Source organism: Nomascus leucogenys, chromosome 12 (genome assembly GCF_006542625.1).
Source record: "Nomascus leucogenys isolate Asia chromosome 12, Asia_NLE_v1, whole genome shotgun sequence".
In the NCBI taxonomy this organism is placed as follows: domain Eukaryota; kingdom Metazoa; phylum Chordata; class Mammalia; order Primates; family Hylobatidae; genus Nomascus; species Nomascus leucogenys.
Window position 1 is genome coordinate 101,848,967 of NC_044392.1, and position 22,268 is coordinate 101,871,234.

At 34.0% G+C, this 22,268-nt stretch overlaps 1 protein-coding gene across 2 annotated transcripts in view; it reads left to right on the plus strand.

Moving 5' to 3' along the window:
- The window catches only part of NEGR1 (neuronal growth regulator 1), a 904,143-nt gene that overhangs the window by 334,392 nt on the left and 547,483 nt on the right, over nt 1-22,268 (plus strand). For both annotated transcript variants that reach the window (XM_003260198.3, XM_030823138.1), the window contains exon 2: nt 18,158-18,390. In XM_003260198.3, the coding sequence (XP_003260246.1) occupies nt 18,158-18,390 (233 nt within the window). The remainder of the gene's footprint in view (nt 1-18,157; nt 18,391-22,268) is intronic.

A 22,268-nucleotide genomic window follows, 5' to 3' on the forward strand; every position in this document is an offset into this window, starting at 1 on the left:
ACATTCACCATTTGGCTAACTGTTTGGGACAAGAAACCTAACTTTTAACCTATCTTGTCTTTTGACATGCCTTCCTCACTAACAATCATTTCTAGCTTCTGATTTAAATTGAGAGATGTGCTGCTCTTCCTTTCACTTGAACATTTAGAGATCGCTGTAGGGTTTTTAACTGGTCTGATTGCAAAGTTGTTGTATCTTGGGGAATAGAAAGGCCCAAGGAGAGAGAAAGAGATGGGGAATGACTGGTAGTTGGGAGAGTCAGAGTACAGACAACATTTATTAACTTAGCCGTCTTGTATGGACATAGTTTGTAATGCCTCCCTAAAACTTAGAATGGTAACATCAAAGATAACTGATTATGGACCACCATAAAACATATAATAATAATGAAAAATTTGAAATATTGCAAGATTTACCGAAATATGACACAGAGACATGAAGTGAGCACATGCTGTTGGAAAAATGACACCAATAGACTTGCTTGACACAGGATTGCCACAAAGCTTAACCTTGTAAAAAGCAGAATATCTATGAAGTGCACTAAAATGAGGTATGCCTGTACTTCTATCATGTCTATCATGGTGATTATTGTGTAAATATTTTGCTTATTCTGTCTTCTAGATTGTAAGTTTATTAAAAGAAGCTTTTTTTGTATTTTTAAATTTTCTAGTCTACTTGCATAGTCAGAACTCAAAGAGAAATTGTTGGAGGAATCGAAAGGGGAGTTGACTCAGACTCTACCTCAGAATAACAATCTTGCATTCATTTTGAAGTATTGTTATTTCTTCACAAAATTGGATAGCTACATCTCAGTTTCACTTTGTTCTGTCTGTGTAAATACAAAACTCGAGTTTAATTAGTTGTAATATTTATGATTTGCCTGTTACAGTTGCCTGCCCATTAATAGCTGATTGGGATGACCAATTTATTTCACAAGGGCCACCGAGCATCTGTTAGATAATGATGACTTTCAGCCATTGGTAAAGATGAAAGGCAACTGTTTCTCATTATATGTAAGAGAATTTGGTGTTTGGCTAAATCAAAAGTATACTTTGCCAAAAATGGTTTCCTCTAATTATTGGAGCAGTGTGCATTTCAAAAAAAATTAATCCATTCATTTTCCTAAATGCCAGTTTAAAATCTATTAGCTGTCCTTAAAATCTCATATTTGTTTTATAGCCTATTTTTTGTACTAAGTCCATGAAAAATAAAGGAGGCCATTAAATAATTGTACACTGTTGACTTGAAATCCTGAAGACACACATATGATAAATTAATGACTTAGAGAAAACAAAAAGAAAAATGTGATAGTTTCTTTCAAAGATCCATAATTAGAGAGTCCAATTAGAGAGACAGAAAAGATGCAAGTGTATATATAGAATGGTATCCATGTGGTCCTTTTGCATCAGAAGCGAGTCAGGAATTAAGGACCTAAGGAGACAAGCAAAGCCAGAAACAATAGACCTCTTTGTTTAGTATTGACTGCAAAGACAATTGTGAAATATTGGTAACAGAATAAAAGCTGAGGAAAGTGTGGCTGTATTCCTAACATGGCTTTTACAAGGCAGTTTGTGCTTAACTAACTTGCTTGGCTGCTTGAAAATAATGCACTGTGAAAGATAAGAAAAGTGGATATAGTAGGTTTCGATTTTCATAAAAGATTTTGACAGCTTCACATGAGAGATTAATGGCTAAGGTAGAGAATTGTAGAGAAAGCAGTAAGGAGTTCTTTACATAGGAAATCAGTTCAAGAATGAAACAGTATTTGAGGGTGAAAATATTCCAAATAAAATAGAATTTTAGGGAGCAGTACACTTTAGACTTTTAATTTCAAAAAGCACTCAATTTGCATTCCTTTTTCTTTCCTTCTTCTCTAATTTATAATTACCATGCATTTATTATATTTAATAATGTTACTTATGTGTTAATGCTCACTACAAATTATACTAAAAGTGATTACCAGTGTGTTTATCCAGAAAATGCAGGTAAATGTAAGAACAATGAATGACAAATATATATCTTGCTAAGAAATGAAGGAGTTACTGCCACACAGTAGGAATTCTGAACTACATAAACAGGAATGATATTTCACCAAGACCATGTTTGGATCTTGAAATAAAAATGTAAAAACTCATCTTTGAATTTGTAAGAATAATGATTACAATATTATGTTTTTTGAGTCAAATTAAAACCAAATGAGTAAGGTTTCCTCAGTTTAATAAAATATTTGTTAACTGATATAGATTTTCTTTATATGGTCTCTTTACCCATTCTTTATCTATTTTACCTAGCCTCTGAGTTTTTCTTACACGTTCCAGAAACATAGGAAAGAAAACGAAACCATATGAGCAGCTTCCATTTGTTTTCTAAGACAGAAAGCAGTTTGTTCTCCTTTCAGTGTGTCAAGGCTAGAATTTAGTATCACTAAGTTATTTTAAAAGTAAAATGAACAAGAAGATAAAAGGAGACTCTGTAGACAGTGGGCAGTTCCATTTGTTCCAAATTATATATTCAATTTTTGAACCATAGAGGAAATCCAGAGATTGCCGTGGATTATCTAGGATAATTTGGAACAGAAGTTCTAAAGTACAATAGAGTAAGGCTGGTGTCAATGCTACCTCTCCTGCTAAACCTGCCCTGACCTATTCTTACCTTGTTCTTTTTTCCAGTAGAATATGTCATCTTTTCTTTTATGCAGCAGTCACACAGTATTTTATTTGGAGTTCTTATAGTATTCAAAAAACTATTTTTTGAGTACCAACTACGTGACAGGTACTGAACTTCTTACTACACTTCACAATGAAAAATAAGCCAGAGTCTTGTACAGTTTAGCAGGACAATAATTGATTAAATGAGTGACTGAACAGTGCAGGGCAATAAAGAATGATGCCTAATGTGCTAGGGCAGTGCAAACCTTAGGGAGGGTCCATTACACCTGTCTGAGGCCATTGAATGGAAATGTCAGGGAGAGCTTCCCAAAGACATGACATCTAAGGTTAGGTGCTTAGATCTTATCACATGAGACAGTTCAGTCCATCTCACAAAATAGCCCTTTGAAGTGCATATTCATATCCCCATTTTAAAGAAGCAAATGTGAAGGTCGAGAAAAATTTAGTCCTGAAATTCCTCAGGCTAGAAGTTACAGGAAGACTTATGATTGAATCCTGTGTTACTCTGAACCCAAAGTACAATATCCTTGAAGAAGCCCTATCAGTATTTCCCCCAGATTCCAGTTCACCTGTGTTTAGAGTGATAGTGTATTTTTTTTCCCTCTTCAGGTTAACTTTTTAGAGTGACTCAAGGAAGTAATGACTAATATCACAAAATTCTGACCTTGAAAGATGATAGTCATGGGGCTCGAAAAATATGCAGCAATCTAGTAAAGAGAAGTCCAGCCAGAAAGTCATGGTTGAAATTTACGGTTTTCCTAAATCGCAGTGGATTTTACATCCCTTAGAGGGACTTACATTTCTGAGCCAGCAAGGCAGTGAGATACGACAGGTCCAGCTGTCTACTAGATGCTGCTGCTGGATGGATCCTCTAGCAAGAGAGGCATTGATATGTGGGGAGATTCTGGCACTTTCTGTAAGAAAGAGCTCAGGTGAAATTAATTTAAATTATATATTGCTTTCATATTCAAAGTGTGTCACTTTTTTTACTATACATGTAATAATAGATACTCATTTTCATGTCTTGTCCATTTTTGAACCAAAGATCTCCTGTCTGTCTCTCTCTCTCTCTCGCACACATACACACACACACACCCCTTTTGAAGCACACATATCCCTTGAAGAAGCAAATATTTAACAATAACAAAGAGTTGATCATAAAGATATATTTTTATATTTCTCAAAATGAAAAGAAACCCTAGACTACTAGCACATATATTTAAAAATAAATATTTATAATATATGGATATCAACTTAAGTTTTTCTAAAGTATATAAATATTGACTAAATACAAATGATATTCAAGCCCATAGAATTTAGTAGAATAGGGCACAATTTTTATTTTCAAGAGAGAACTTAAATATTTTAATTCACTGATCCATGGAAATTATAATAAACTGTGCTACATTCCAGTTGTTGTTGTTTTAACAGAATTTAAGCAACTTTAAATCTAGGCAAGATAGAACAAAGTGAAAAGATTTTTTAAGCAACTCTATTTTAAAAGTCCATGTTCTTCAGAAAGATTGTCTTTGGGGCACTATCTTCAATGTGTAAACTTATATTATAATTCTCACATATATTCAGTTGTCTCCTTTCCCAACCTCTAGGAAGATAGAAAGGGAAGATTAGAAGTGGAGAAATACTACTCAAATACATTGGTAGCTTAGCATTAGAAAAATGTATCAAATACAGCATTTTAGACATAAATACACTTAGGTACATGATGACTTTCCAAGGACTATGCAGGAACAGGTAGTTCTAAGAAATTTATTGATCATTAATTTCCTATCTTTTTTTTTTAAGTGACCAACCTGCTGGAGAATGTCTGTATTTGGACTGATTCTGGTTCCTACCTCCTGCTTTTACTGTCACCTTTCACAAAACCTATTGAACATGCAGAATCATACTATGGGCCACGGCCCGAAGTTTAAAACTTACAGAAAGTAAACAAAGAGACTATTTAAAATGTCGATGTTAAAGCAATATCTAGAGGTTGCTAAATTCTTTTGCAATAGAGGTAGTTTACAATTTGCTTTGTATACATCTACAGGGTGTATAATATCATCATCAACTAATAAAGCATTAGGAATGATTTTGGGTGACAGATTCCTGTAATTTTTTGTTGTATCCCTCTCATCAAGTTGAAGAATTAGTAGTATTGCTTAAATAGGACACCTTCCATTCCCATAGACTTATTTATGAAAACAGGTTTTCTCACGGTTTCTGTCCATAAAATCCATTCCAACAAAATCTAGGAAGAATTCATTCTGGGCTTTATTTCCTGTAAGTAAAAAGTTTTGCCATTTGAGTAAGAAAGTTTGTCCATGTATCTAGATAAAACCAATTCATTAACACCTCTATTATTAACTATATTAAGTTATATATGTATATGAGTTATATATAATATATTATTAACTATATAAAGTTATCCATATATATACATATACATATATGTGTGTGTGTGTGTATATATATATAAAACAGGATCTGGCTGTGTTGCCCAGGCTGGAGTCCAGTGGTGTGATCTTGGCTCACTGCAACCTCCACCTCCCAGACTCAAGACTCAAGCCATCCTTCCATTGCCACCTCCTAAGTAGCTAGGACTACAGGAGCACACCATCATGTCTAGCTGAGTTATGTAATTTTTTTTGTAGAGATGGGGTTTTGTTATGTTGCCCAGGCTTCTCTTGAACTCCTGAGCTCAAGCTCAGCCTTCCAAAGAGCTGAACAAATATTTATTAAAATGTGGGATATATATATATATATATATATATATATATATATATATAATTTGTTCAATCATGTACTATTAATAATTATAAAAGTTATTTTATTTTTGAATATTTTTTCACTTAGATTTGTATGTTCACAAGACCTATTTTAATGCTAATTTATATACAGTATTTTACAGTAGAAAAGATAGGATATCAATAAAAGGCTTTAAAGAATAACAAATTAGGATCAAATTATGAGGGATAAGTCGAATAATATCAGTTTAAGGAGAAAAAGCAATGTAGTGTTTATTTTAAAGTAGAGTTTGTTCATCTTGTTTTAAATGGCTGTTGATGAACATCACATCACTCTTAATTCAATTTCTTTGGACATATTTAAAATTGAGAACTTATAGTTTTATTTTAAAATAGCAATATTGATAGTAGTAAGAAATTATAGGTTGGCAAAGACCTTGGATTATGATGAAAATTATAGGTGGCAATTTTTGAGAGTTCAAAGGTGTACATAGTTTACAAAATTGTTTTATGAACCATACAAGCAAGAAGAAAAAAAACTGCGGTTGAGACCACCCTGGGCAACATAATAGACCCTGTCTCTACAAAATATAAAACTAAAAAATTTAACCAGGCATGGTGGCATGCACCTATAGCCCCAGATACTCGGGAATGTAGGACATGTGGAGAGAGGCTGAGGCAGGTGGATCGCTTGAACCCAGGAGGTCAAGTCTGCATTGAGCTGTGATTGCACCACTACACTCCAGCCTCGGTGACAGAGTGAGTCCCTGTCACTCCCACAAAAAAGAAAAGAAAAGAATTGGTAACCCTTTACTTTACATTAATAGGCTTGGGAAGATCACTGTGCTTATGCAGCCTCTATATAGAAATTCATAATCATAACCTAGAGTTATGAAGAGCATTAACCTATAAAACATTGTAATAATTATAAAATGTTTACATTTATAATTCACTCTATAACTTTATAAACCTATCTCCCATGCACAGCCTCTTTGATCTTTTACCAAAATAGAAGCTACTTAACAGGTGATATTATCTCAATTTTGCAACTATTAAATTCTTTATAGAAGTTGAATTACTTGCCCACAACAGTTGCTAGTAAACTAGGAATATGAATGTAAGTTTTCAGTCCCAGTATAACTTTTATAACTTTTTAAAATATAACACCAAGGCTGTCTTTTTCTACATGTTCTGCTTATAAGATGGGGAAGTATAAAAAAAAAAGAACTTTTGTGGCAGTTCAAAGGGGAGTAAATGAATGAAGTACTTTAACATATGACACATAGCTACCTGTAAAATTAATTCTGTGGACCAGCTCTGTGCTCTGACAGTATAGAAAAATAAAGTTTCGCTACGTCAAGCGAGACTCTATGAATTCTTTATTTGTTTCCTTCTTCTAATTATCTTTTATACATAGGGTTTTTTGTTATTGTTGTTACTGGCAGTAGTATTGTTTTCAAACACAAAGTTAACCACAGGGGTGTAGGGTAATAATAGTTAACCTGAATTACACACTTATCATGCACCTCCTTCTGTCCTAAACACGATAAACAAACTAATTAATTTAATCCTCACAACAATTTTGTCAAGTAAGTACTTTTACTAACCCCATCTTACAGGTGAGAAAACTAAGGTAAATTAACCTAGCCCAGGTTCCAGGCCTGGTACACAAGAAAGATGACATTTGAACCCAATATTAACTATAATTACACTACACAGTTTGTTAAGGAAAAGTTACAATAAAAAATAAGATCTAGCAAAGACTCAAATTTGAGACTATTTTTAACTTAACATCTTTCAAAAATATAAAGTTTAATTTTTTTACAGGAAGCTGTTTAAAAAATACATTAATTGTTTTCTTCTTGGGTATACTCCTTAATTTATATTTTAAGGCGTAGTTCATACTGAGTTATGGTTTAGTCCATTTTCTTGAGAAGACAGATAAATATGGGTTAATGGTTACTATAGTAACTGATTGCAAGGCTAGCTTTAATTAGTTGACTGTGTAACCATTTTTTATTCATAAAACAAAATTTGTGTTCAGAATATTTTTTATTAGGAAAAACTGCAATAAGAAAAATCCAGCAGTGCCTGGCAGGATGCTTAAAGATCAACATAAGCAGATGGGTTGGGAAGGTGGGGAACAGAATTCATTTTGCTTTTTAAAAGTCTGTATTTGGTGATACTGTAAAGTAGCCTAAGTTTATTATTTTTACAAAACATAAATTTAGGACCTTTCCGTATATCCATGTTATGTTTCTTATTTTATAATCTCTATTTATTAATATATGCAGATAGAATACTTTTAATGACTTCAACACAAAGATGGCTGATGGAAGGGAGATGAGCTGCAATTGCTGATACTGTTCCTGCTAGAGAAGTCCATGTCCTTTATTCCCTCGATTTAGGGATGAGGTGTATGTACCTGGCTCCATCCCAAAAAGGATGGAATATCAAGGCTTGTCTGGAGCCTAGAGCTTTATCTCAGTCATTTCTCTGGATCTGATTGCATTCCGTGTCTTTGATACTGCTATTTTAAACACCTCCTGCATGCATTTTGAATGTAGTTTTCATTCCCTTTATATCTCCTGAGGTGAAAGTCCAACTTCTCCAGGAAGCAGCTGCCAGGGAGACAGTACTGCAGACAGAACTTTCCCCACAGCGGTTCAGAGCACCTGCCAGTTATCAAAAATCTTGAAGCCCTTCCAGATCCAAATATCTCACATTCAATCAAGTCCATGTGGGAGAAAGCAAGCTGATTTAGTTGAATTCAAAAATTAAAAAGTAGAGATGACAAAGAAATTTTCAGCTTAATTCATGTTTAAAGCCATTGGAACAAAGCTAGCCTTAAACCACTCAAATTTGTGACACCTTTTTTTTTTTTTTAGGACTTTTACATTCTTTGGTTCATTTATCAATTTTGTATTCATGCATTCAGTAATCTTAGAGCAGAGATGATAAGACCTATCTACTTCTCAGAATGTTTTTGTGAGTGTTAAATGAGATCATACATTTAAAAAATGTTTCTATGCCTCTTAACCCATTGTAATCATTCTGCAAATGAAATTTATTATTATCGGGATAAGAGGATAATAATTAATAGCAGGCCAAAAATGAAGATATTTTGATATTCAGACTTTGCTAGTTTCTGTAATCACAATGGACAAGATCTCTCTTACTCTATCCATACTTATTTTACTTCATAAATGCTAATTTATATGTTAAATTATTTACAAATAATGTATTGAAGCACCCTTTCTATGTAAAAATTATTTGGCATGGCCCTTCCTAACACAGACATATATTCTTACTTGAAAGCTTATTCTTAATGGAAAGAATAAGATAAAGCAATTTGTGGTATTGCAGAAAAACATAGTTTAATTATGAGTTAAAATGAGTGATTTTAATGTTTGAAAATGCAACTTAATCATAACCAAATTTGAATGATTTCCCAGGCATTGAAAATGTTATATATACATACATATATGTATATATATAAATGGCTCTAAATTTGTATTTTATACACACATGTATATATGTGTATGATACATGTGTATGTATGTGTGTGTATGTGTGAGTATATATATAAAACAAACTTAACTATACATATATATGTATAGCTTGTTTATAAATATACATATATGTATAGTTAAGTTTGTTTTATATATATATACACACACATACACATATGTACAGTTTATAAATATACTTATATATGTATGTATGTGTATATATGTATATACACATATATATACACATATATACACATATATATACACACACACACATATATATACACACACACACACACACACACACACACATATATATGTAAAACAAACTTAGAGCCAGGCATGGTGACTCATATTTGGGAGGCTGAGGCAGAAGGATTGCTTGAGCCCAGGAGTTCGAGGCTGCAGTGAGCTATGATCATTCCACTGTACACAAGCCTGGGTGACAGAGCAAGAATTTGTCTCTTAAAAAATATAGATTTAAAGAATTTTAAGTTGTGCATTAAAGTAAAACTAAACTGTATGAATTAACACTATCACTTGATTGCATTAAACTTCACAGATTTCAGGGAGACATTAAGTATAGTTCTGCATGAAAAAAGAAAGAAAAATTCACAAAGCTTAATTTTCAGTTTTTTTTTTCCCATCTAATTTACAATGTAAAAATGTTTAAGATGTTTGAGGGTTTTGTTTTATAATCAATAGTGGCTGATAGTTTTCAATCTTTTATCCAAAATATTTTAAAAATAAGCATATTATCCCAAATTGCTAGAGCAAAATACATAGAAAATAGAATTCTTTTTCCAACAAAATAAGAAACCAATGCTACCTGTTTTTTTTTTTTCTTTTTTGCTATTACACAAGAAGTAAAATATACCCAACATGGCATAACTCCCATTTTGAAAACAAATATACATGTTTTATTGATATTACTTTGGTTCTAAGGCCTGAAGATTTAGTACAATTATTTCATAATAAAGTTTTTCTCATATAATACAAATGTCAATAAGCAAGTCATCTGTTAAGTAACAGATGTATCTCAGTGTCTTCACTGTAACTAACAGATGTATCTCAGTGTCTTCACTGTAACTAACAGATGTATCTCAGTGTCTTCACTGTAACTAACAGATGTATCTCAGTGTCTTCACTGTAACTAACAGATGTATCTCAGTGTCTTCACTGTAACTAACAGATGTATCTCAGTGTCTTCACTGTAACTAACAGATGTATCTCAGTGTCTTCACTGTAACTAACAGATGTATCTCAGTGTCTTCACTGTAACTAACAGATGTATCTCAGTGTCTTCACTGTAACTAACAGAGGTATCTCAGTGTCTTCACTGTAACTAACAGATGTATCTCAGTGTCTTCACTGTAACTAACAGAGGTATCTCAGTGTCTTCACTGTAACTAACAGATGTATCTCAGTGTCTTCACTGTAACTAACAGATGTATCTCAGTGTCTTCACTGTAACTAACAGATGTATCTCAGTGTCTTCATTGTAAAATGGGTATAATGATAATAATAATAGTATTTGATAGTACCTAACTCGAAGTCTTGTTTTGAGGATTGAATGAAAAATATACATAACATGCTTTAAATGTATCTGGTGCATAGTAATATTAGCATATTACTATTGTATACTGAACAGTATTGAACTGTTACCTGCTGAAGTGCAGTTCTCAATTAGATATCACCAGAAACATATTTTAAAATATAATTCTTATCATCTCTAAGGATGAGGACTTTATTAAATAATTGAAGTTCACTGGACAAATTGTTACCATGGATTTCCCACCACCCTTCACTGTTTCCCACCTCTGCCACACCTGCAAAAATAGAAAGATAATAAGAACCATTTCTGTGTCTGAGTAGTTATAAAAGAGAATTTTAAATATTGTCAATTATAAGATTATATAAAGTGATATTATCTAGGAAATATTTATATAACCATATAATTTATGTATACATACCTACATATTATCTTCAACTCTCATGAAAGATATCAAGAGAGTGCCTTAAAAACAAAGGTAGGGGAGAAAGATGGTAGAATTTCTGTTCTCTTCCATGTAATCTCTGCTTTACTTGCCTTACCTCATTTGGTCTTGAAATTGGGATATCAAAACTCTCTTTGTGTGCAGAATCAGCATGGAGATCGTGTGGGGTTCTGAACTCTGTTAATATGCTTTCAAAAGTTCTTCTGTCAAATTTAGTTTTTTTTTATTATTATACTTTAGGTTTTAGGGTACATGTGCACAATGTGCAGGTTTGTTACATATGTATCCATTTGCCATGTTGGTTTGCTGCACCCATTAACTCGTCATTTAGCATTAGGTATATCTCCTAATGCTGAAATGCTGTCCTTCCCCCCTCCCCCCAACCCACAACAGTCCCCGGAGTGTGGTGTTCCCCTTCCTGTGTCCATGAGTTCTCATTGTTCAATTCCCACCTATGAGTGAGAACATGCGGTGTTTGGTTTTTTGTCCTTGCGATAGTTTACTGAGAATGATGTTTTCCAGTTTCATCCATGTCCCTACAAAGGACATGAACTCATCATTTTTTATGGCTGCATAGTATTCCATGGTGTATATGTGCCACATTTTCTTAATCCAGTCTATCGCTGTTGGACATTTGGGTTGGTTCCAACTCTTTGCTCTTGTGAATAGTGCCACAATAAACATACGTGTGCATGTGTCTTTATAGCAGCATGATTTATAGTCCTTTGGGTATATACCCAGTAATGGGATGGCTGGGTCAAATGGTATTTCTAGTTCGAGATCCCTGAGGAATCTCCACACTAACTTCCACAATGGTTGAACTAGTTTACAGTCCCAGCAACAGTGTAAAAGTGTTCCTATTTCTCCACATCCTCTCCAGCACCTGTTGTTTCCTGACTTTTTAATGATCGCCATTCTAACTGATGTGAGATGGTATGTCATTGTGGTTTGATTTGCATTTCTCTGATGGCCAGTGATGATGAGCATTTTTGCATACCTTATACAAAAATTAATTCAAGATGGATTAAAGACTTTGATGTTAGACCTAAAACCATAAAAACCCTAGAAGAAAGCCTAGGCAGTACCATTCAGGACATAGGCGTGGGCAAGGACTTCATGTCTAAAACACCAAAAGCAATGGCAACAAAAGCCAAAATTCACAAATGGGGTCTAATTAAACTAAAGAGCTTCTGCACAGCAAAAGAAACTACCATCAGAGTGAACAGGCAACCTACAGAATGGGAGAAAATTTTTGCAACCTACTCATCTGACAAAGGGCTAATATCCAGAATCTACAATGAACTCAAACAAATTTACAAGAAAAAAACAAACAACCCCATCAAAAAGTGGGCAAAGGACATGAACAGACACTTCTCAAAAGAAGACATTTATGCAGCCAAATTTAGGACTTTATGATGCAATGAAGAGACAGCGGTAAAGGTAGCTGGTAAGTCTCTTCATAGGAATATTATTTTCACTCAGTTTAGCTTTGAGTCCAAGAGAAAAATGTACTTTTTATTTTTTATTAATTGGTGCCTTTAATAGGAGCTTTCATTAATCAAAATATCTTGAGAAAAGCTGTCTTTTTCCATAGAGCTGAATAAATTCTGCTGTGTGGAATACTGGTAATGGTGCTAATGCTTATGTTTTTGGACTGTGCAACAAAAAATTTGAGATATAAGTGGACAAAATCTTTCCTCAGCAGCCACAGGCTTTTTGACTTAACTGAGCTTTAAAAAATTACAAATACCCTAAATATGCTATTTTTCACTACACTCTCTGATGTCCACCTTTCAGATTAATCACCACAGGAGTTAGTATCACAGGCATATTCTGTTTAGAATTTTTCTAACAGTTTGATCAAATAGCATCTCACCCAATGGGACTTCATAACCCCAAAACAGAGACCTGCCCAATGTGTAGTCACATCCTTTAAAGGGGCCCCTAAAAAGAATTTAGGCAGCAGTGCCATCCTTATTAGAAAAGAATTAAATATCGTGAGCCTGGGTTTATGTAATTAACAACCATGAAGCAAAAAGAAATGTTCAAGCTATTACCTATATATTTTCCAGTAGCCAGGTGTTTGGAACTATGTGCACAAAATATCCAGATGATTGACTGAAAATTTAAGTATTCACCATGATATTTGATATAGTGTCAACAGAGCATATGCTGAAGAGTGTATTTTTGGAACTGCTTGATTCGTCTCCTTGCAAAATAGGTAGTCTAGAAGATATTTAAAGTGAAAGATAAAAACCACTATCAAGGAAAGCTATGCCATACTCGATTAAAGGATATATTTATTATTGAACATTTTTATTCAGATTATTTCATTGTCTATATTTCAAAGGGATCCTAAGATCACTTGCTGCTAAAATGTTCCATTCTGAAGTCCAAAGAAAAAAGATCTGAATTTGTGACCAGAGAACTGTTACTTCATGCTGTCCCATTAATGATCTGGCCACCCGCACTTCACTGAACTCTCCCTACACCCTAATTCCTCCATTCTAAACAGGGAGTCCCCCTGACTTGCTGCTACCTGACTCTAAAAATACTAGCATAGTCTGTCACTGTGGTTAAGAATGCAAGCCCACTGGTTTTGTTCAATCACAACCTGCCAGTACCTTTGCTTCTTCATCTAAAAAATTAAGATAATAGTAGTATCTAGCTCATAGGGTTATGTGAGGTTTAAATGGTATAATAAATGTAAAATGCCTAGCAAACCTCCTAGCACATACTAAGCAGAATGTCTAATGGTTTAAAAGGGTTTCTGAAGTGTAGAGTCAAATTCTGTAGTTCTTTCTTATTTCAAGTAGCTATGTGTATGAATGATTTGCTTGATCTACCACCGGCACCCTGCCCACCCCTGCCCCTGACCTGCCTTTTTTTTCTGATCACTGAATTCTTAGCTTAGTTCTTCACTTACTGATTTAGATTGCTTAGCACATCCTCTGTATCATTCACCAGTTATTGACTGTACTACATATATTTGCATTTAATTACATGTAATTATAGTTTACATGGGTGTGACTTTACTTTTCCAACTATGCCACACTTTGGGAATTTTGATACACTTTATCATATTATTCCGTTCTCCAATGTTTTCCTAATTTTTACCTTCATTTATCCACTCAACACACACTTATATTTATCATTCATTATGTGTAGGCCTTTGGAATATATAGAAGCAACCAAATAGACAAAATTCCTGGATCTTGCTTCTAGTGGAAAGAGACAGACAATAATTAGTCAAGTAAATAGATAATATGTCTAAAGGGAGTGTTGGAACAGTCGTGCTATTTTTGCTATTTAATACATTAGGTCATTTAATGAAGACCTAAGGAAGATAGGGAACAAGTTATGTAGAACTTCAGGGGAAAAAAGTTGCAGGGAAATAGCAAATACAAACTAACTGAGGCAAGAGAATGCCTGACTTGTTGGAAGCACAGCCAAAGGACCCCAGGCTAGAGCAGAGTAAAGTGGAAAAGAGGAGTGGGAGGTAAAGTCAGAAAAGCATCAGGGGACCAGATTCTATAAGGCTGTGTTGACTACTATCAGAATTATAAATTTTCTTATGAATTAAATAGAAGGCCTGGAGTTGTTGATGATCTGTTTTGAACTCTAAAGTGTTTATTCTGCTTATTGTGGGAAGAATGGATCTGGCTGCAAGGGTCAAGGGCAGAAGCTAGAGACTCTCAGAGAATCTGAAAATCCAATTATAATGACAATTTAATTACTACATTTTTCACTCCCTGTTCTGCATGGTGGCTGTTCATGCACATGCTTTATCATCCTTGCTAAATTATAAATTCTGTTTGGGCCAGGATTCCAACAAATTTATATTTGTAGACACTAGACTTTTTAAACCAAGAAAAAAAATGTCAATACCCAAAGAGTACAAAAATAAATTGCTATCGTGCTCCTCTGCTTGGCTCTCACCCTCCACCCCATTGTACCCTACATAGCTTCCCTCCTTACAAAATTTCTTAATACAGCATACACATGTCAAGCAATATCTCTTTGTATTGTAAAGGAAAAAATAGGTTGTAGGTGGAGAACGAAAAGGAGATACAGAGGAAGAAGACATAGTTCTTATTCTCAAGGAATCTTTATAATGACCAAAACAACACCACCCACACATGCATACAGCCGTGTGTGTGTGTGTATGTGTGTATGTTTGGCCTATTCACATACTCTATGTAGTCATCTCATACTAGACCTTTGAACTACATGTATTCTCTGTATGATTTCATAACATAGCCATGCCTACATAGGCTTGCTGTTCAAAATTTGTAAAATTCCATGTATGGTAATTTGGGTTATTTATGTTCTAACATAATAGTGTAGTTTGAGAATAATTCTACAAAATTCAGCGAAATTTCCAAAAGGAAAATATTTTTTTTTTTCTGATTGTCATTCAAGAGTATTAGTAATGTGTACCTTAAAAAACTTTGAGTTGGGAACAATGGCTATTACAAAATATAGTTATTGAAGCCAAGGAGACATAAATGATGCCTTTTTTCATTTTTTCATCATGAAGAAATTGAATTCTATTCTTCTGTGGCAGCCCATGTCATGCCAGAATTGAGGAACGGTGCTTATGCTAAGACTACCGGTTAATCTCTGCAGTCTTCCCTAATACCCCCAAAATAAAGGTAAAGCTGCTACTGCCTCTAGGGAAATGGAAATGCCCAACACAGCATTCTAAATCAGACTTTCATGGTAAAACATCCACTAATAATTAATTTTCTGCTTCCTTTAGACTAGGACAGGTTAAGCAGTTGGTCACATTCGGTAAATAAGAAATTACTTGCAGTAATTTCTGCAACATTCTAATCATTTTCCCATTCTGAAACCTATTTTAAAAGTCTTTGATCTGCATGACAGTGGAAAGGAGGTCGAATGTGGAAAGTTAAGACTTGATTATGAATTCAACATTGGCACCCACTAATATCGTGGCTTAGGCCAGTCATTTAACCTAAACATCTCCATTTATTTTCTAGTGATCAAGAGCACTGCAATCTATACCCGGAAAGAGTTGTTATGAACACGCAATAGAAAAGCATTCGAAGGCCATAGAGGCAGAGGTCACACAGAAACACTTGATGAATGCAGATACTAAATGACACACTAGAATTATCACAGCCCTAAGCAGTGATATTTCCGAGTTCTGTCCTATACCAGCACAAATGTGATCCTGTGAAATGGGAAATATGTCCCCTCTATCTTCTTTCTGCGTATTATTAAGAATGACAATATGCTGGAATTATTTAATTACATCATTAAAGGGGGTTTTATTTTCTTTATTAAATACATAAGGACAAGCTTTTCAATTAACAGTGACCTTTATGGCTTCCGTTTTGGTTTCTGTAGATGGCAAAGCCGACTGCAAATTAGATTCTGCAATGTACCTTGTTCCTTACTTTTTCACCCACTGATTAGTTTCATACGGTTGACAGCAGCCCACCCTGTTGCTTTCAGCTTGCAATTTTGTAGCAATCTCAAACACTGTGTTCAATCCCCCAAGGTGTGCTGTGGAAATGCTGTCAAACTATTTCTATGCATGTGTGTTTTCGTTCTGTAGCTGTGCTTTGTACTCATTTAAGAAAACCAGTCTTTAATTTGTAACAGAACATTTTCAAGAGGAAACAGAATTCCAGGCCTCAGCAAAATCACTGGTATATGACCACAGCCTTCTTCTGTTCTAAAGCTTGATTTGCCTGACTATTATTAAACACAATCCTGTATTTTTGAAACCTGCTACAGAATATGGCTAAATAAATGGCTGCAAATTTGACCTTAAAATCTAGTAATTGTCATTACGCCTGTCATCATCACGTGAATCCAGTTTTATTTCTCCAGTTCCATCTCTCATGCCTTTTGCCAGATATCTCACGGTTATTTGTAGTTCCTTGAAATGTCTGTTTCTCTCATGTTTACCTGGTGTTGCCCACACATAGCATCTCTGTCTAGAATGTCATATCTTACAATACTTACCTCTTTATCTCAGACACTGCTTATTTCAGAAGGCCTTTCTCTAGGCCTTCGACGCCCTGAGTCAAGTAACTCTCTTTGATCTCTCATGCATCCTGTGTGTGATTTCATAAAAATACTTTCCTTTCTGTATAGTAATAATTGGTTTGCTCTTGTGACTTCCTCGCTAGACTAAAACTTGTAGACAGCAAGAAACAATACCTATTTAAATCCATAGATACCTTATAAATGTTTGCTAGCTAAATGAATGTTTTATTAAAAAGTATTGATCAATAAATTGCAAAAACAAGCAACATTATTAATAAAAGTGTTATACTAGCTTTTTTATATCTAATGACTACAGCAATCAGTAAACAAAGTTTATAGTTTTATCAGTGAAACATAGTTTATAGTTTCAGTGTACAAGCTTACCACTGTGCAAATGCAAGCTATTTTAAAAGTAAACCCTTATAGGCTGGGCATGGTGGCTCAAGCCTGTAATCCCAGCACTTTGGGAGGCCAAGGCAGGAGGATCACCTGAGGTCAGGAGTTCAAGACCAGTCTGGCCAACACAGTGAAACCCCATCTCCACTATAAATACAAAAATTAGCTAGGCACAGTGGCAGGTGCTTGTAATCCCAGCTACTAGGGAGGCTGAGACAGGAGAATTGCTTGAACCCACCAGGTGGAAGTTGCAGTGAGCCAAGATTGTTCCACTGCACTCCAGCCTGGGTGACAGAGTAACACCCTACCTCAAATAAAGAAATAAACAAATAAATAAATAAATAAGTAAACCCACCCTTATATGATTCTATGATTTCTGCGTCTGGTACATTATATTCAGTATCAGATTGGGTCAGGTCAGTCTAAATCATAGACCTTTACTGCTTCTCATAATTTCAAACAAAGAAATAGGCTTTAATGTAGAAAATTGTTTAAACTAATTTAACTTTATTTAGATTTGTCATCCAGGCAGAATGAAAAAGACTTTTGACTAACTTTCAGTTGAAACACACACACACAAACACACACACACACATACACACTACACACTTAAAAAAACTGTATGCAAGTATTGTTTCACATTTGCATTGGGAATGGAAGATGCATCAGTATGTTCATGTTTCCTGAGTTAATGTCTGATGTTTGCATTTGATGCTGTGCTATTATTCAGCAAAAGAAAATAACACTCAGAACAAAATAATGTTGTCTCTCATTTTTATTTTGATTAATAGTGTTGTATCTCTTGTAATTTGTAGGTGTTATTTGGAAGATGGAGCTTCAAAGGGTGCCTGGCTGAACCGGTCAAGTATTATTTTTGCGGGAGGTGATAAGTGGTCAGTGGATCCTCGAGTTTCAATTTCAACATTGAATAAAAGGGACTACAGCCTCCAGATACAGAATGTAGATGTGACAGATGATGGCCCATACACGTGTTCTGTTCAGACTCAACATACACCCAGAACAATGCAGGTGCATCTAACTGTGCAAGGTATGTATTTTCAGAACTGCTATAGTGTGAAAGACTGTGCTTAGAAATGTTTAATATTTAGGTATCAAAATGACTATGAAGCAATTAATAATGTTGAAATATTTGTTGTCATTGAAATATTTGTTGAAGTATATTGTCATTGTTTTCAGGGATTTACATTCCTAGATATCAGAAAGTCATTAAGAGTCATACGGACAACATGAAAAAGTCTTTTGACTGGCTTTCAATTGAAACACACACACACACACACACACACACACACACACACATTTAAAAATATGTATGCAAGTATTGTAGTGATTTAGAAGTGTAATGACTATTACTGGCATACAAATCCCTACTTACAAAGATAAAGAAATATCCATTAACACCACATTATGACATTTGTAAATGATTCACCTTATATCTTCCTTTGATTCATCGCTTCAATAAATCTTTGGGAGCCCATGATTGATACATTAAATATTTGAAACCTACAATAGATACATGAAAATATTAGAACTTTTTGAAATATGTATAGTAACTCTTTAAATGCAGTCCTCCAAGCATTCAAATACTCTGTCTCAATCCAACCTCTGTTTACTTTGATTCAAGTCACAACGAAAAGCAGCAGCCTTCTAGGATTTCTTTATTTAAATATAGAGTAATTGAGAAAATATGTACACAATGGTTTATATTTTATTTACTTCCAGTAGACCATAAATCATGTTAGCTAACTTTCAATCTCCAGATACAAACAGAATCATCAAATTATTTTATTTCTCTTGCATAAAAATGTAAGAGCATATGTCCCCTAAAATACAAATGGTTTTCAAGAAAAATGCAATTATTATGCTAGGAGAATGGAAAACGTTTATTTTTTGCCCTTTTACATTATTTCTTTCTGCCTTATAAATTAATCATGTGTTGGTTGTTTAGAAATATTATGCTCTGTGGAACTAAAACTGATGTTGCCATATTTCTCAGTACAATTAATAAGAAATTATGTGATAATGTGGTGCCAGAGCATGCATGTTTTATTCCTAATAGGAAAGTTGAGTGAGCAAGTCAGCTGTACTCTCTTTGAGTTTACCCTTCAATAAGTCAAGGCTGAAAATTAATTTAGGTGCATAGCTTAAGTCTGAAAAAAGATTATTAATCTATAGCCTTATTAACTGAGCTTTATTTCCTCATGTAAAGGTAAACTTGAATTCAAACACAGCTTCAATTGTTACTACAGAAAATATTTTAACTTTGTGATAAGGTTAAACTTCTTAAACAATTAACGTTAAGGAGGAAAGTATAAATTGAAAAATAAGTCAATGACTTTCCTCAGTGATTTTTCTTTTTTTTACAGATTATTGTAGACTGTGATGATGTTCATTATTTCGAAGTGGTATATCAGAATATAATAACATTTTCACAAAAGTTCATCTTTAATCAGAGATTATTCAGGGACTCCAGAGGGTGGGAGTTAATCCACCTTCAGAAACTGACATGAGATTGTAAGACAAAACACATTTCTTATGTTATTCAAGCCTAATCCTGTTCTCTTGTTCAGTTCTCTGCCCTTTGACTTGAGTTTCTAGCTCAGACTCTAAAAGATTTTCATTATGTGAAAAAGAAAGTATACTTGAACAATAATATGTTCGAGTTACTTAAGACACAGACATTTTGCTTGTGCGTTTTAAACTTGTAGGTTTAAATGATATATTTCTGAAGAATAATCCCATTTTCCTTTTTCCATTCTTTCTTATTCCTTATTAGGTCTGTATTTTAAATACCCAGACTATCAATATTTAAGACCAGCCTAGGTACATGTTTAATTCTCACAGGATTTTTAAAATAACTTTATATTACACAGGTTGTTTAATATTGTTCACATTTTTAAAACTGCTACCCGTCTTACTATAGTACTCTTTTTTGCTGGTCATTAGATGATGGTGAACTTTTGAGCAGTTATGAATGTACGTATTGAATGTTCATTCAGTATAATATTTTATTCCTCTAGAAAAAGAAAAATCCATGTTACTTTTTTGAAAGTATAAGATTGGATAAAATTAAAAGCTAATAATTTTACAGTATTTATGAACATAATTACTTATTAGAAGTTGATTGACATGTAGGTGGTTTTCAAATTACATTAATAAAGTTCAGGGAATACATTAATAGGCTTGTCAGTCAGTTCAAGTACTAAATAAATGTCATAAAAAGTCAACCCCACTTAAGCTACATTTCTTCTCAATGAACAAAAATAAACTGATGTGTACACCTCTTCAGTCCCTAAATTTGTTAGATTGTCTGATGCCCAGGGGTATCAACATAGTTTTGAAGCACATGCTCTTTGCCTAACAATCTGACAATCCTTTATTCACCAAGATAAAGAAGCTTAGCAACTGAGGGAAGACTGTATTAATCACTGATGACAAACATACATTGGCTGGTAAAAACAAAGCTTATCTTCAATTGTTGCATGTACTCCATGGAACTATTTTTTTAAATCATTTTGAAAAGGGATAAAAAGGGGATATATTGTCAACACAGACACTATGTTTGAGAAATTTGTTAGTGCTATTGATTTCTTAGAGCTATTAATATAAATAAATGGAGCAGTGGAGGAGGAAAAACACTAAAGTAGGAATAGGAAAACCTGGATTCTAATCTGGAATTGTCCTGCATAAAATAGGCAATTTTTAAGTCTCTCTGAACTCTGGCTTTCTCACTTTGAAAGAGACATAAGACAAGAAGATCTTTAAGGTCCACACCAGTCAAAAAAAGACAAATGATAAAAACAAACAAAAACAAAACAAATAAAAAAAAACAAGAATCCCACTTCAAATATTTGCTTTGATTTAATAGGAAAAAATATTTAAGTTAAAAAAGAAAAATATTTTATAACTTTTATTGAACACCATGCAAACTAATGTTAACATACAGCTCCCATTACTACTTACTCCACAAGTACGTTTCATTTCTCTTTATATTTCTTCTTTATCCAACGGAGCTGAGTAACTTATGTATTTATGAAATTTGGAGAATGTGTTAATTTGGGGCCTGGCTTTAAAAGGGTGGCAACTGGCTAATAGACTTAATAATAAAATAAATTTTTTCATTACCTATATATAACATGGTTTTGATAATCAAATGACTTCTAATTCACTGTTTTGAACTATGTGACATATTTGCTAAGAACTCATTTCTTTGTTAATAAGTATAAAAGTGTATGAGGCTGGAGGACTAGTTAGGAAGCAAGAGCTCCTTATTACAATACTGTAATGATGAGAAACATGAAATATAGACACTGCCCATTTGAATATATGTCAGGAATTGTGCTATGGTTAGAGTGTGTCCCCCAAAGTTCATGTGTTGGAAAATTAATCTTGAAAGGAACAACGTTTGAGGTGCAGTCAAATAAAAGCTGGTTATTCATTCATGAGAGCTCTCATGAATGGGTTAATATTGCTGTCATGGGATTGGGTTAGTTGTTGTGAGAGTGGGTTTGTTATAAAAGTGAGTTAGGCCCCCTCTTGCTTTCTTGTTTTTGTCCATCTATTTTCTGCCATGGGATGATGCAGCACAAAGGCTCTTGGAAGATGCTGGCACTATGCTCTTGGACTTCTCGGCCCCCCAAAATATGAGCCAAATAAGTTTCTGTTCATTATAAATTACCCAATCTGGGATATTCTGTTATAACAACATAAAATGGACTAAGACATGGTTCCTACTTTTAGTTCTCCATGACGTTTAAAGTCTAGGTTGTATAGAGCACAAGTTAGACACTCATAGATAGTGTGTATTAAATAAACACATATGAAATGTTTACTGCTCAATTCATCCCCTTTCAAGGAAATATACTCTAAGTTTTCTCTGGTCAGAGTAGAAGGAGATTTGACTAGCAC